The sequence below is a fragment of the Callithrix jacchus genome, chromosome 7 (assembly GCF_049354715.1).
Source record: "Callithrix jacchus isolate 240 chromosome 7, calJac240_pri, whole genome shotgun sequence".
In the NCBI taxonomy this organism is placed as follows: Eukaryota; Metazoa; Chordata; class Mammalia; order Primates; family Cebidae; genus Callithrix; species Callithrix jacchus.
Window position 1 is genome coordinate 115,315,261 of NC_133508.1, and position 16,502 is coordinate 115,331,762.

Here is a 16,502-nt window from a genome sequence, read left to right on the forward strand (position 1 = left end):
CCTGGCCAATATGGTAAAACTGTACCTTTACTGTAAATGCAAAAAATTAGCTGGGTGTGGTGCACACCCGTAATTCCAGCTACTTGGGAGGCTGAGACAGGAGAATCACTTGAGCCTCGGAAGAGGAGGTTGCAGTGATCCAAGATCATGCCACTGCCCTCCAGCCTGGGGAACAGAGGGAGACTCAGTTTAAAAAAAAAAAAATTATGAACTAATAACTATACCTCTAATTGTCATCTTGCCCCACAGGATTCTTTCTTGGCTTCCACATCAAAATTTTTACTTTCAAAGTCAGTAAAATATTTACTCATTGTAGAGATCTTTCGCCTTCCTGGTTAGGTGTATTCCCAGGTATTTTATTCTTTTTGTGACAATTGTGAATGAGATTGTCTTTCTGATTTGGCGTTTGGCTTGGCTGTTAGTGTATAAGAACGTTAGTAGGGAATTTTATACATTGATTTTGTATCCTGAAACTTTGCTGAAGTTGTTTATCAGCTGAAGGAGCTTTTGGACCAAGAATGTGGGGTTTTCCAGTTATAGAAACATATCACCTGCAAACAGAGATAGTTTGACTTTCTTTTTCCCTCTTTGGAGGCCCTTAAAGCTTTCTTTTGCTTGATTGCTCTGGCTAGGACTTCCAATACTATGTTAAATAGGAGTGGTGAGAGAGGACATCTTTGTTTTGTGCTGGTTTTCAAGGGGAATGCTCTGGCTTTTGCCCATTCAGTATAATGTTGGCTATGGGTTTGTCATAGTTTGCTCTTATTATTATTATTATTTTTAATTGAGACAGAGTGCCTGGGCTGGAGTGCAGTGGTGTGATCTCAGCTCACTGCACCCTCTACCTCCTGGGTTCAAGTGATTTTTCTACCTCAGCCTCTGGAGTATCTGGGATTACAGGTGCCTGCCACTACACCCAGCTAATTTTCTATATTTTTAGTAGAGATGGAGTTTTGCCGTGTTGGCCAGGCTGGTCTTGATCTCCTGGCCTCGTGATCTACCTCCCTGGGCCTCCCAAAATGCTGGGATTACAGGCATGAGCCACCACGCCCAGCCTGCTCTTATTATTTTGATGTATGTTACTTTGATACCTAGTTTGTTGAAAGTTTTTAACGTGAAGGGGTGTTGAATTTTATCAAAAGCCTTTCCTGCATCTATTAAGATAATCATGTAATTTTTGTCTTTAGTTCTGTTTATGTGATTAAGCACATTTATTGATTTGCTTATGTTGAATCAATCTTGCATCCTGGGGATGAAGCCTACTTGATTGAGCTGGATTAGCTTTTTGATGTGCTGCTGGATTTGGTTTGCAAGTATTTTGTTGAGGATTTTTGCATTGATGCTCAGCAAGGATATTGGCCTGAAGTTTTCTTTATTGGTTGTATTTCTGCTAGGTTTGGTATTAGGACTATGCTGGGGAGGAGTCCCTCCTCCTCAATAGTTTCTATAGGAATGGTACCAGCTCTTCTTCATATATTTGGTAGAGTTCAACTGTGAATCTTTCAGGTTCTAGGCTTTTTTTTTTGGTTTGTTTGTTTGTTTGGTAGGCTATTTATTACTGATTCAGTTTCATTATTTGTCTGTTCAGGAAATCAATTTCTTCCTGGTTCAGCCTTGGGAGAGTGTATGTGTCCAGGAATTTATTCATCTCTTCTAGATTTTCTAATTTGTGTCCATATACATGTTTATAGTAGTTTCTGATGGTTATTTTTATTTCTCTGGGGTCAGTGGTTACATTTTCTTCATCATTTCTAATTGTGTTTATTTAGATCTTCCCTCTTTTCTTCTAAAGTTTAGCTAGTGGCCTATGTATCTAATTTTTTTCAAAAAACCAACTCCTGGATCCATTGGTCTTTTCAATTTTTTTTTTTTTTTGTGTTTTGAATTCAGTTCTGATTTTGGTTATTTCTTTCTTCTGCTAACTTTGGAGTTGATTTGCTTTTGTTTCTCTAGCTCTCTTTTTTGTGATGTTAGGTAGTTAATTTGAGATCTAACTTTTTTTAATGTGGCCATTATAGTGCTATAAATTTCCCTCTTAAAACTGCCTTATCAGTGTCTCAGAGATTCTAGTATGTTGTTTCTTTGTTCTCGTTAGTTTCAAAGAACTTCTTGATTTCTGCCTTAATTTCGCTATTTACCCAAAAGTCATTCAGAAGCCTGTTGTTTAATTTCTATGTAATTGCATGGTTTTTAGCAATTTCCTGAGTCTTGACTTCTATTTTTATTGTGCTGTGGTCCAAGAGTATGTTTGGTATGATTTCAGTTCTTTTTGCATTTTCTGAGGAGTGTTTTATGTCCAATTATAATATGTGGTCAGTTTTAGAGTATGTGCCTTGTGGTGATGAGAAGAATGTATATTCTGTTGTTTTTGGGTGGAGAGTTTTGTAGAGGTCTATCAGATCCATTTGGTCCAATGTGGAGTTTAGGTCCTAAATATCTTTGTTCATGTTCTGCCTCAATGATCTGTCTACTACTGTCAATGGACTGTTAAAGTCTCTCACTATTGTTCTGTGGGAGTCTATGTCTCTTTGTAGATCTTTAAGAACTTGGTTTATGAATCTAGGTGCTCCTGTGTTGAGTGCATATATATTTAGAATAGTTAGGTGGTCTTGTCAAATTGAACCCTTTTACTATTACATAATACCCTTCTCTGTCTTTTTTTTGTCTTTGTTGGTTTGAAGTCTTTTTTGTCTAAAACAAAACAAGGTTAGGACTAGAACCCCTGCTTTTCTTTTTTCTGTTTTCCATTTGCTTGGTAGATTTTTTTCTCCATCCCTTTATTTTGAATCTATGGGTGTTATTTTGTGTGAGATGGGTCTCTTGAAGACAGCATACCACTGGGTCTTGGTTCTTTATCCAGCTTGCTATGCTGTGCTTTTTAAGTGTGGCATTTAGCCTGTTTACATTCAAAGTTAGTATTGATATGTATGGATTTGATTTTATCTTTGTGTTATTAGCTGGTTATTATGTTGGTTTGTTTGTGTGGCTGCTTTATAGTAACACTGGTCTATGTGCTTAAGTGTGTTTTGTATTAGCTGGTACAGTGCTCAGATAAATCAGAGAAGAGACAAACACATGGAAAAATATCTCATGCTTGTGGATAGGAAGAGTCAGTATCATTAAAATGGCCATACTACCCAAATCAACTTACAGATTCAGTGCTATTCCTATCAAACTACTAATGACAGTCTTTGCAGAACTAGAAAAAATTATTTTAAAATTCATACGGAGGCTGGGTGCAGTGGCTCATGCCTGTAATCCCAGCACTTTGGGAGGCCAAGGCAGGTGGATCACCTGAGGTCAGGAGTTAAAAACTAGCCTGGCCAACATGGTGAAACCCATCTCTACTAAAAATACAAATATTAGCCAGGCATAATGGTGAGTGCCTGTAATCCCAGCTACTTGGGAGGCTGAGGTGGGAGAATCACTTGAACCTGGGAGAAAGAGGTTGCAGTGAGCTGAGATTGTGCCATTACACTCCAGCCTGGGTGACTGAGTGAAACACTGTCTCAAAAAAAAAAAAAAAAAAAAAAGCCTGAATAGCCAAGAGAATCCCAAGCAAAAAGAACAAAGCTGGAAGCATCATATTACCCAATTTCAAACTACACTACAGGGCTATAGTAACCAAATAGCATAGTACTGGTACAAAAACAGGCACAGACCAATGGAACAGACTAGAGAGCCTAGAAATAAGGCTATACAGCTACAACCACCTGATCTTTAACAAAGCTGGCAAAAACAAGCAATGGGGAAGAGTCCCTATTCAATAAATAATGCTGGGATAACTAGCTAGCCATATGCAGAAGATTGAAGCTGGGCCCCTCCTTATACTATATGCAATAATTAAATCTGATGAATTAAAGATTTAAATGTAAAACCCATAACTATAAACACTCTGGAAGACAGCATAGGCAATATCATTTTGAACATAAGAATAGGCAAAGATTTCATGACAAAGACACCAAATCAATCAGAATAGAAGCAAATATTAGCATGTGGGATCCAATCAAACTTAGGAGCATCTGCACAGTAAGAGAAACTATCAACAGTGTTAACAGACATTCTCCTACATAATAGGAGAAAATAGTTGCAAACTAGGTATCTGGTAAAAGTCTAATACCCAGCATCTATAAGGAAAGTTATAAGAAAAAAAAAGACAACTTTATTAAAAAGTGGACAAAGGACATAAACAGATACTTTTCAAAAGCAGACACACATGTGGCCAACAATTGTATTAAAAAAAAGCTCAACCTCACTGATCATTAGTGAAATGCAAATCAAAACCACAATAAGATACCCTCTCTCACCAGTCAGAATGGCTACTATTAAAAAGTAAAAAAATAACATGCTTGTGATGTTGCAGAGAATAAGGAATACTTACACACTGTTGGTGTGAGTGTAAATTAGTTCAGCCAATGTGGAAAACAGTATGGCAATCCCTCAGAGAGCTAAAAGCAGAACTACCATTTGACTCAGCAATCCCATTACTGGGTATATACCGAGAGGATTAGAAAGCATTCTACCGTAAAGACACATGCATGGGTATATTTATTGTAGCCCTAGTCACAATAGCAATGACATGGAATCAACCTAAATGCTAATCAACAGCAGATTGGATAAAGAAAATGTGGTACATATACAACATGGAATACTATGCAGCATCAGAAAGAATGAGATCATGTCTTTTGTGGGAACGTGGATGGAGCTGGAGACTATTATCCTCAGTAAACTAATGCAGGAAGGAAGAGAAAACCGAATACTGCATGTTCTCACTTATAAGTGGGAGCTAAATGATGAGAACTTATGAAGACAAAGGAGGAAACGACAGACACTGGGGTCTGTTTGACTCCAGTCATAGTGAGATCCTGTCTCTACAACAAATAAAAAGTCCCTTGAACCCGACATAGTGAGACTCTGTCTTTACAGCAAATAGAAACAATTAGCTGGGTATAGTGGCATGCACTTCTAGTCCCAGCTACTTATGAGGCTGAAGTGGGAGAATTGCTTGAGCCTGCGAAATCAAGGCTGCGGTGAGCCATGATCATGCCAGCACTCTCCAAGCTGAGTGAAACAGAGCAAGACGTTGTTTCTTAAAAGAAAAGTCAAACTATTAAAAGAAAAGTCAAACTATATTAAAAAATATATTCAGAGATGTGCCATTCCTTTTCCTAACCCTTCTATCCTATTACTTTCCCACCCTCTTTAGAGGTAACCAATTTTATTAATTTCTGAGTTATCCTTCCTGTGTTCCTTTTTGCCAAGATAACCAAAATGGAATGTTTCATGAGTTTGCATATCACCATGTGTAGAGAACATGCTGTGTGATTATAATTTTAATGTATGTGCTGCCAAAGTGAGCACTTGACACATTTTTAACTTGGCTGGAACTAAGAGGGGGTTAAAGTCAGAGTAGGACAGTGTGGTAGGGATTCAAACGAGGGTGGGCATTCATTCCATGGTGAGAGAGGCATTGCAGTGCCATGCACAGGGCATGGACTTTAGACAGGCCTACTTTCAGTTTTAGCCAGATCACTTATTTACCAGCTGTGTGACATTGGCCAAGGCATTAAACCTTTCTGAGCCCTCTCTCAAGTGGGAATGTTAGCGCCTATGTTATAGTATTAGTTGGGGTATAAATATAATGACATGTTTAAAATGTCTGCGGTACTCACAATTAATAGCTAATATTTTAATAATTCTAACAATAAGCCATTTCATAATTAGGAAAGATCAATGGCAGAGAAATGCTTTTTATTGTTTTGTATGGTGCTCACAGATGAAACTGTTTTTTTTTTTTTTTTTTTTTTTTTTTTTTGTAGAGACAAGGTCTTGCCATTTTGCTCAGTTGAACTCCTGGGCTCAAGTGATCCCTCTTTCTAGGCCTCCCCAAATGCTGGGATTACAGGAGTTAGCCACCCTACATGGCCCAGATGAAACTTTTTAGGTGAAAAAACTATATATATAAATGTTCATGATTTTAGTGTCTAAGTCTCAACATTTCCAAGGACAAACAGTATGTAAATAACTTGATCAGAAAATTAAGAGCATACTTATAAAACCTGTGTAGAGTTAAGATGGCAGTTGGCAAATGTTTTCCGTAAAAGGCAGATGGTAAATATTTTGCGCTTTGTGGGTCATATGGTCTTTGTTGCAGCTACTCAACTAAGCCCCTGTAGCATGAAAACAGTTACAGATAATACTTAGATGAATGAGCATGCATATTTCCCAGTGAGACCTTATTAATAGACACTAATTTGAATTTCATATAATTCTCACATCATAAATATCTTCTTTTGATTTTTTTTGTCCCCAACCATTCAAAAAGGTAAGAACCATTCATAACTCATGGGCCCTATAAAAACAGGTGGTGGGCTGTGGTGGTGGGTACACACCACCCTGGAGTTCTGCTGTTAGCCATAGTTTGCTGACACCTGGTTTAAGAGAAGAGCCCTGTACTTTAATTAATTAATTAATTAACTTTTTTATTTATTGAGACAGAGTCTCGCTCTGTCACCCAGGCTGGAGTGCAGTGGCATGATCTCGGCTCACTGCAACCTCTGCCTCCTGGGTGCAAGCGATTCTCCTGCCTCAGCCTCCTGAGTAGCTGGGATTACAGGCTTGTGCCACCACGCCCAGCTAATTTTTGTATTTTTAGTAGAGGTGGGGTTTCACCATGTTGGCCAGGCTGGTCTCGAACTCCTGACTTCAGGTGATCTGCTCGCTTCGGCCTCCCAAAGTGCTAAGATTACAGACATGAGCCACTGTGCCCAATTGAGACTCATATGTTTAAATTTAAAATAAAAACAAGGATTTAAAACATGCAAGTGATAAATGAGGCTAAATTGATTTTTAAAAACCCACTTTTGTTTTGAGTTGTAATAGTTTGACTAACCACAAAATCGTCATTGTCAGAATATCTCTTATAAATCTTTATGATTTGCCATACTTTTGCTTTAGTAGAACCTCATTTTAGAGTGATCATTCTGAGAAATATGATACTTACATATTTCTAACATTTTACTTGTCCATTTGCCTAAACTAAGAATCAGCAAGACTGGAAATGTAGAAAGTCAAGGGGGCAGAGGATTATAGGATGGAAACTAGGATCTGAGCAGAGGTCTGTAAAGCCAGAATAGACATGATGATTTGTGAAAATAGGCAATGTCTGAGATCTGGAGACCATGATGAAGTATTGATGAGAAACAGCTTTAGTAGAAATAAGGAAATGGAAAATGGAAAAATAAGGTTGTCAAAAAAATTCAGAGTTCAAAGGTGATAGATCACTTTGGACATTTACAACCTAAAACTTTGTTCTTTAGGTCAGAAGACCTTGGGCTCTAAACTTCTATTTAAAAATTTTTTTTTTTAATTTTTAAAATTATATCACCTCTGTTTGAGACCTAATTCTATTGTTTATTAGCTGTGTTATCTTGGGCAAGCCTTAATTTCCTCATTCATTCATTCTCCATTATTCATAATGATTGTGCCTTAATTTCCTCATTCATTAAATGGAATGATAAATATGCTTTTCCTAGGCTTATTGTGAGGACCAAATGAGATAAGTATTTACAACTATATGACTGTTAGTTTATTGTTATGAGTGAGGTTTGAGGAGAGTGTTGGAAGGATCAGCAACACAGATCTCAAAGTTGATGATCATTGGCAACTGGACATGCAGCTCAGAGTATGGCGCTTACGATTTTAGGGAGAGTGTATGCTGCCCTAGACTTCTGCTGACGTCTGTGATGGGAAGACGGAATTCTCTAAATATATGGGATAAACATAGTGGGAAATATTATAATAATGATCTGAAATGGTTGAAAACCTCTGTGTTTAATAATGTAAATCTTACCTTCCAAAAATAAATCTCTGCCTTTTGCAGCATCAAGCTCCAAAGACAGTGAAAGTTTCTAAGTGTTATAGAGGATAGTATGAGTAATTGAGTAAATATAAGTATAGCATTCATGCCTTTCTTTTTTCCCCTCTTACTCCTTTGCATCGTAGTACTTTTAGCAATATTATTAATCTCTATCAAGTTATTGTATGATTATCAAAGCACATTAGGTTTCAGAAACTTGTCTTCATTGCTCCCATATTCTTTATCTTGCCCACTTTGGAGGCTAAGACTCAGGTAACCCATAAAATATATAATCCATGTTTCCAACTTTGCTTCTATATCTGGCTCATCTTTGAGTTTCCTATATTTATTTTCCTGTGTCTTCATTCCAGATTCTTATCTGCTGCCTCTGATAGTGACATGAGCTGTGACTTTTCTCTTGCTACCTGGATTCTCACTCTGCTACCTGCTCTGACTTCCGGTAACTGGCTTTTCTCTCTCTGTCTGGGCACTCTTCTGGTTGCTGAGGCGACTCTAGGATTGCTGAGGCTACTCATGGGCCTCGGCAACCCTAGATTTCTGTTTCTCTGACCTTTAATTCACTGGTGAGATTCAGATGCATCTTCAAAGTCTTTAATTTTTACATAATGCTTATTTTAAATAAAATGGTAACTCTAAATCTGAAACTAAAAATACTGTGTGGTGAGACTCTGAAATTTGTATTGTGTAGTTGACCAAAGGAAAAATATATTATGATGTATCAAGAGATAAATTAGAATAAAAACTAAGAAAAAAAATTAAAGTTAAATATAGATTGTTGGAATTCTTTGATGACTTAAGAATGGCTGTATACCAATATTAATAGTTTTTTCTTATTTAGACTCTAGTCTTTTCTTTAATCTTCTTTATTTTTCCATGACAGTTTAGAAACTACTTACTGAGTGGTTCCCATTGTTTGTGTTAGCGATATAAGTTTAATATGGGTTTCTAATAAAACAATGTCAGGTAGATTATGAAACTTCTGGTTTCTTTGCTTTATAGTTTATTTGTAATGACAGTGAGCTCTATTTCAATTGGCATTATTGTGACATTTGAATATAGCTTGTTCACAGTCACTATTAGAATGAATGAACATAGCAATGTTCTTCAAATTTGGGGTGAAAAAGAAATGTATTATGAGTTTTGGTTTCTAATAATGCAGCTTAAACATTAAAAATGCTTAACCTTCCTAAGTTATTCTTGTTCCTGATGACAATATAATGGAGGTGCTGGAGATAGATGAGATCAGTTTTCTCTTAGCTCTTGGACACAATGATCAATCACCTGGCTGATTCAGAAGATGTTATATTTCCACCTAGCAAGCGTGGAGAATACTCAGCCTTTATTACACAATAGCGACCACTCCTAATATTGCTTTCATTCCTATGAAGGATTTGGGACCTTTGAGACAGATTATGGCTTTGTTTTGCCCCATTCCTCATCACTGTAGAAGAACTTGTACATCGTCTTCAGGGTTGTTTTCTGTAATTCTGGAAGAGTTTTCTGGAGCTCCTGCTCCTAAAATCCTTTCAGAAATTCTTGATGCCATCTTGGGAATCTTAGAACTCATTTTGAGACTATCCTATAGATGTATTGTAGAGAAGTAAGATAGATTTAAGAAAGACCAACTTGAAGTTTCTCCTTGGGGTCCTACATTCCCTTCAACTAAAATACGAAATGAAAAACAATAGCATAAAATCACCCTTACTGGCTCCCAAAATAACCATACTTGTCTTTTATTGGGTATCAGCCATCTTAGCTAAGATGGTATTAATTCTTTGTGTCTTTGCATTTGTAACTAAATGCAGCCAACTGAAAAAGCTCAAGCTCTATTCTTATGTGATGGGCCACAACTGAAACAATTCAGTAATCATTTATGAGGGGACTTTTCTTTGCAGATATTGTGCTAGGCACAGACATGCGGTAGTGAATAAGACCATCTGTCCTCGAGGATATTAGTTTAGTAACGGGAGTGAGACGTAAATGAACAATCGCACTGTGGTATGTTGACTCTGGCAAGTTACTTGATCTTCTGAAGCTTTAATTTTCATGACCTGTGACATGAGAATCTCATAAAGGTTGTTAGAATTAAATGAAATAATGAATGTACAGTGCTTACTTTAGAGTTCAGCATATACAGCAAAAAGTACCGTAGAAACATGAGTGGCACCTTACCCGTTCTTTGGAGAGTGGGTTGGGGAATGTCAGGAAAGCTTTGCAGAGGAGGTGGTGACTATGAGTGAGCTGAATTCTGAATGATAAGGAAGATGAAGAATCGTTGGAGGTAAGATGGTTGTTCTCGGTTGCTCAGTCTTCTGTCTCTAACTGAGCATCAGACTGCATTGTTATGTCAATACATTGTATATAATGTCTCAAAAGCATAAAAAGTATTGTTGCACACTTTTTTTTTTAAACCTACATCACCTGGTATTCCCAGGCAGTCTCCCATCCAAGTACTAACCAGGCCCAACCCTGCTTATCTTCCAAGATCAGATGAGATTGGTGTGTTCATTACACAGTTCTGTTGTATATTATGTTATTCATTTTCTTTCAGAGAATTAAAGATGGTGGTGTTATTGACTCAGTTAAAACAATCTGTGTTGGGGATCATATTGAATCCATAAATGGAGAAAATATTGTTGGGTGGCGTCACTATGATGTTGCTAAGAAGTTAAAGGAATTAAAAAAAGAAGAACTCTTTACCATGACATTAATAGAACCTAAGAAGGCATTTGGTAAGTCAAGGGTCGGTGGGTGTGTGTGTGAACTGTTCCCTTTCCCTGGGTTATCTTTCTAAGGGAAATGAGTACTGTGATATGGTGCTGCATGCTTTTAGTGTCTTCTTACCTAACATATCAGTTAAGAACATAGAAAATGGTAGCACTACTTACAAGGAAAACAACTACTGAAGGAAGAAAAAAGAGAAAATTATTGCCTTCTAAAAGGACATTTTCCAAACATTTGGCATTACAAAGTCTAATGTCTAGTGACTGAATTTGATGTGGCTGTTCCAATCTCTGAGAATAGCACATTGTATTGTTTTCATTTTGCTGAGCAGTAAGATTTTTGATTGAGCTCTTTAAACCATAATAACTGTTGCTCGCAGATCTCAGCAGCAGAAATTTTAGTTATACACAGAATGGTATTTAAAATAGTTATCTAGTCTATGTTAATGACTCCCTTCCACAATACCTTTCCTCCATTGAATATTTCCTCCATTTGAATTTGGCAGCGTGGGATGGTATGAAATTATTTCCACTTTGGGGGTGACATCTGTACTTGCTTGGTTTTAGCCATGGCAGCTGTATTCCAACTGTCATTCAATTCCCCAGGGCTATCTCATCTACAGAAAAATGTGCCAGCTTCCCTCTTACCATCCAGCACTATTTTAATAAGCCAAACCAAGGCCTAGCATTCATGAGTGTTAAAATATCTTTAGCAGAATCATCTTAGGCTTGCTGTTACTCATCATGACCCCACGCACCCTGTGTTCTTTCCTTTGTTCACAGAACATAAATATTCCTTTTAGTTTGTCTCTAATGCTATTTTCTCAGGGCAGTTACTGGAAATAATGGAAGCATGCAGTGGATCTGGGGAATTAGGTTTTCTTTCTCTTAGCAAGTAAGTGACAGGTCCTACACATATGGAATTAGAATTTTTTTTCTCTGCTTCTACATGATTCTGTGCCATTTAACAGAAATATAGTATAGGTTATATTACCTGTGGAGACACTTTTCCAGAAGGAGTAAGAAAAAGATGCCCTATACCAGTACCTCCCGAAGGGAGTACCCTGGGAACTACCTCTATAGATACTCTGATTCTGCCTGGTGCATTGCAGCATCTGAGCTCACTTCTCACAGAGGAAGGAAAGCAGCACTCAGATTTCTATTCAGTAGCTCTTTTCAAGATGGCTTCATTTGGTAACCTAACTACCGAGATAGCATGGTGAAATAAATTGACAGGGTGTAGATGGTTTAGGATAAATATCCTCCCAGGTGGGCAGATCACCTGAGGTCAGGAGTTCGAGACCAATATGGAGAAACCCCATCTGCACTAAAAATACCAAATTAGCTAGGCATAGTGGCACATGATTGTAATCCCAGCTACTCGGGAGGCTGAGGCAGGAGAATTGCTTGAACCCAGGAGGCGGAGGTTGCAGTGAGCTGAGATTGTGCCATTGCACTCCAGACTGGGCAACAAGAGCCAAACGCTGTCTAAAAAAATAAATAAATATTCTTTGATTTAGACTCTTTGTAAATCAAAGCCATTCTATTAGCACAACTCAAGAAATCTATTTTTTTCTGTATTTCCACAACATAATCTGTTTCAAGTTAATTTTTCTCTATTTTTTCCCCCATTGTCTGCCTCTATTTCTTTTGGTCCTGTGTCTTTGTAGAAAGTTGTTGATACGGCCTTAACTTGGATGCTACGTTGGTTATAGTCTTAAATGTTACAAAGATCATTGTATTTAGCTATTGTTGTTCTATGATTAGATTTTCCCTTCAATGTCATAGACACATGTAGATTCAGTATACTTCACTGCCTTATGTATCTAACTATTATTGAACTGGCTTTCTGTTGCCTCATGAAATCTACGGACGCATTTGTGAAGCACCCTGGGTAAGATTTTTCTAATAGAGATATATTATTTAACTATCCTGAATTCTGGTAGTGCTGTTGGTTAGGACACCCAGAGATTGACTTTGGAGGAATAAGTTTTTATTTTCCAAGGTGTCTGTGGAAGTTTAACTCAAACTGCTGGCCTTTATATGCATTTTCTGTGCTGTGGATTCATTCTTGACTCTGGGCCCTAGCTTGGGGGTTTCTTTCTTAAAAGTAAGCCTGGCTGCTCTGCCTATCTTCAGCCCTTAATTTTTCTGCATATTGTTTTGCCTCTGGGATAAAGACAAAGCTAGTTTGTTTCTCATCCTCTGGCTTCATCCCAGTGCTTAGCTCTTTGCCAGAAAAGGAGTATATATCAGTGGGTATTTGGGGAATCAGGCTTCCCCCAATTCTCTTGGTCCTAATCTTATCTTTTGCTATGTTTCCTTCCTTTTTTTCTTCTGTATTTTCTAACATTATTATTGACTCAGGGCCAATAATACAAATTGCATAGTCCTTCATGATTATCTAACTCTCTGTCCTCTTGGATTTCCACCAGGAGAAGGGCCAGTTTTAGTGAGGGAGAGTTTCCTCTGCATTCAGATAGACCACCTTGGCTATAGCTAAGTCACTTCTAGGATTGTAACAAAAGCTGTCAGAAATGGCTACATGTACTAGTATTTTGACATTTTCCTACCAAATTCCCTGAAGACTTAGCCTGGGGAGGCATGTGAACTATATCCCAAAACACAAGGGGAAGTAGCGTAGTTTGCAATGGTGTAACACAGACTGCAAACACTGCTTCTTCGTAGTGGGTAGGGAAATCCTTACTGCCTGCCTTCATTTCAATGCTTTAGGCCCACCACTAGCTATACTCCATATCCAGGGGCCATTGTATGTGTCAAGATTCTTTAATGAAGAGCTACGTAATACTATCTAATTAAGGAAAAGGCATTTATTGGAGACTACCATGTAGATCCCAGAAATAGACAATCAAGCCTTGACAAGGTCAAGAACCAAGGCTGTTTCAGAGATATGTGTATGAGGAACCCTTCATGCCACTGGCTGAATTGACTCTCGGCAATTGTTTTCTATTTTCATGTCACTTCACTCAGGATTCAAATTCCTGGGAGAGGTGGAGGAACTAAGTAGGTCTTGTACCCATCTTGATAATGGGGAAGGCTGGCTATATGATAGACCTACCCAAATCATACATAACAGGAAGGGAGAAGTTTTCTTATAGGTTGGAAAAAAGTAGCAGATGCCCATTTTGCTATTTCTCCTAAGCTGTTGTATCTTGTTCTACAGGCACAGCAGTGTTGATTTTCTCTTGATTTTGAATCTGACTATAGCCATGTATGATATCTGTCAGTCTGGCAATATTGGAATGGATTTGGAGGGAGAAGGGTATTGTCAGTGGTTGTGGGTGTTTGGCCTTAATTATTTTATTTTTCTGCTCTGAGTTGGGTGCCACATACATTGCTGTTTGGCAGCAGACTATCTAGAGATGATGACAGCTTCCAACTTTTTTTCAGAGAATGAGTAAAGCCACATTTTTCTTGGTGCTGGCCAGCAGATTTGGAGGGGATCATAATCTACCAATTTTGACTATACTTCTAGGAAGATCTTTAATTATGTATCTCACAAATTATGGAGATTCCTCTGTGTTTCAGGTACTCTGTATGGCATGGAAAATACTAAAGAGGAAGACTAAGCTATGGTTCCTGCCTTTTGAGGAGCTCATAGTCTAGCAGGAGGCTGTTATGGGCTGAATTGCGTCCTTCAAAATTCACATGTTGAAGTCCTAATCTTCAGTACCTTAGAATCCAACTAGATTTGTAGATAATGCCTTTGGGTAACTAGGTTAAAATGAGGTCAGTAGGGTGGTACACCAATATAACTGCTGTACTTATTAGAAGAGGAAATTTAGATACAGACATAGGGAGGATGCCATTTGAACATGAAGATAACTATCTATCTGTAAGTCAAGGAGAGAGGCCTCAGAAGAAGCCAACCCTAGAGAAACCTTGATCCTGAACTTCTAGCCTCCAGAACCCTGAGAAAATAAATTTCTCTTGTTTAAGCCACCTAGTCTATGATACTTAGTTATGGCAGCACTAGGAAATTATAGAGGATAGTAGAAAAAAATTACAGTACCAGTTCTTTGACTATGGAAGTAGATCTTGGGCTTCCTAATAATCTAGAAGGTACAAGTATTTTAGCATTCCTCTGGCCTTGGCAAGATAGCAAGAACACACTTACGTTTCCATTCAGACATTTGTTGAGCAATTAGTATATGATTGTCTTAGGGCATTAGTTGCCATAGACAGTAATAGTCACCATTTACTGAAAGTCTACTGTATACCTTCACCATACTACCTGCTTGGTACATGCATGAATAAGATCCAGATCTAGGAATTCATGTCTAGTGAGAAGAGATGGATATGAAAAAATTAATAAATTCAATAAAGGCTATTAGAGGTGCTAAAATATACTGGTTATATAAAGGTGGGAGACATCAAGTCTGCTTAAGAAGTTCAGGAAAAGCTTTCTAAGGAAAGGAATTTGAGTCTGAAAGGAAGAACAGTGCTTACTCAGTGGATGAATTGGGGAAGAGGGAACAGAAAAAGCAAAGTCACAGAGGTACAGAATAGCATCATGTATTTTGGAATACCATGTTTGCCAGTGTTTCTGGTTAGAGGTTATAGGTGGTGGTGTCACAGGAAATGAAGCTCAAGAGTCAGTAGGAACAAATATATGAAGGGCTTTATATATGAAGATGAAGACCAGGCAATGGAGAACCAATGGAGGGGCAGAGGGGTAACGTGGTGTGTCTTTAATTTTACGAAGATGTTTTGGAGACTGTCAGATAAAGGGATATGAGACAGAGTTCAGGAGATCATAAAGGTTCTATTAACAATAATAGCTATCATTTGTTCAGTGTGAAAGAGATGAATTAAGGCAGTGCCTGTAGGCATGAAGAGAAGAAATGGTTTGGAGGAATAGGTGGGGGTGTGCTGAAGCCATTTGTACACATCTCTTCCCAACTCCTCCTTGACTGACATCAAGTCCATTGTTTTAAATTGGCTATAATGGGATATTTATAAAAGAGAAATAGGCCAGTCCTGCAAGTCAGGGCTTTTTATTTTAATTTTTTTAGTGTGGAGAGTTGATTGTTAAATGTTCACCTGCATACCACTGAATAATAAGATTGAATTGGTAACCTGTTGGATGCAGGAATAAAGGAAAGAGAGATTGCAAATGATGACCTCAGATTTGTGGCTTTGGGGAGGGAGTATGGTGCCATTATTCGATATGAGGAAAGCTGGCAAAGAAATAAATTTGGGTGAGGAGATAGGAAAGAAATTATAAAGACAGTTTTGGACTAAATGAGTTTGAAATCTGTGGGACAATTCAGTTATACATGTACAAGAGGGCTGGGTGCACTGGTTCACGCCTGTAGTCCCAGCACTTTGGGAGGCTGAGGAGGGTGGATCACTTGACGTCAGGAATTCGAGACCAGCTTGGCCAACATAGTGAAAGCCCATCTCTACTAAAAATACAAAAATTAGCCAGAATTGGTGGTTGTGCACCTGTAGTCCCAGTTACTCAGGCGGCTGAGGCAGGAGAATCACCTGAATCTGGGAGGTGGAGGTTGCAGTGAGCTGAAATAATGCCACTGCGCTCTGGCCTGGGCGACAGAGTAAGACTCTGTCAAAAAAAAAAAAAAAAAGTGTACAAGAGGTAGATGGGCATTGAGAATTGGGGCCTAGAGAATGAGAGAATGAGATTCATGAGTAATTTTCTTTGATTGGTAGCAGAAACCATGGAAGTAGATTCAATCACTCAGAGCAATAAAAAGATTAAAAACAGAACAGTGAGGGGAACACCAGCATTTAAGGGGCAGAAAGAGAAGGAGGAAACGGCACTGAGGAACGGCCAGACATGGAGGAGATGACCTTCTGGGTGGCCTTTATCCAAGTACTCAAGATCAAGTCCCTTGTCCCAAGAGCACATGCTCCAT

At 38.2% G+C, this 16,502-nt stretch overlaps 1 protein-coding gene across 3 annotated transcripts in view; it reads left to right on the forward strand.

The window, feature by feature from the left end:
- GIPC2 (GIPC PDZ domain containing family member 2) overlaps window positions 1-16,502 on the forward strand; it is a 91,474-nt gene that overhangs the window by 40,366 nt on the left and 34,606 nt on the right. For all 3 annotated transcript variants that reach the window (XM_035251965.3, XM_002751000.5, XM_035251964.3), the window contains exon 3: window positions 10,431-10,611. In XM_035251965.3, the coding sequence (XP_035107856.2) occupies window positions 10,431-10,611 (181 nt within the window). The remainder of the gene's footprint in view (window positions 1-10,430; window positions 10,612-16,502) is intronic.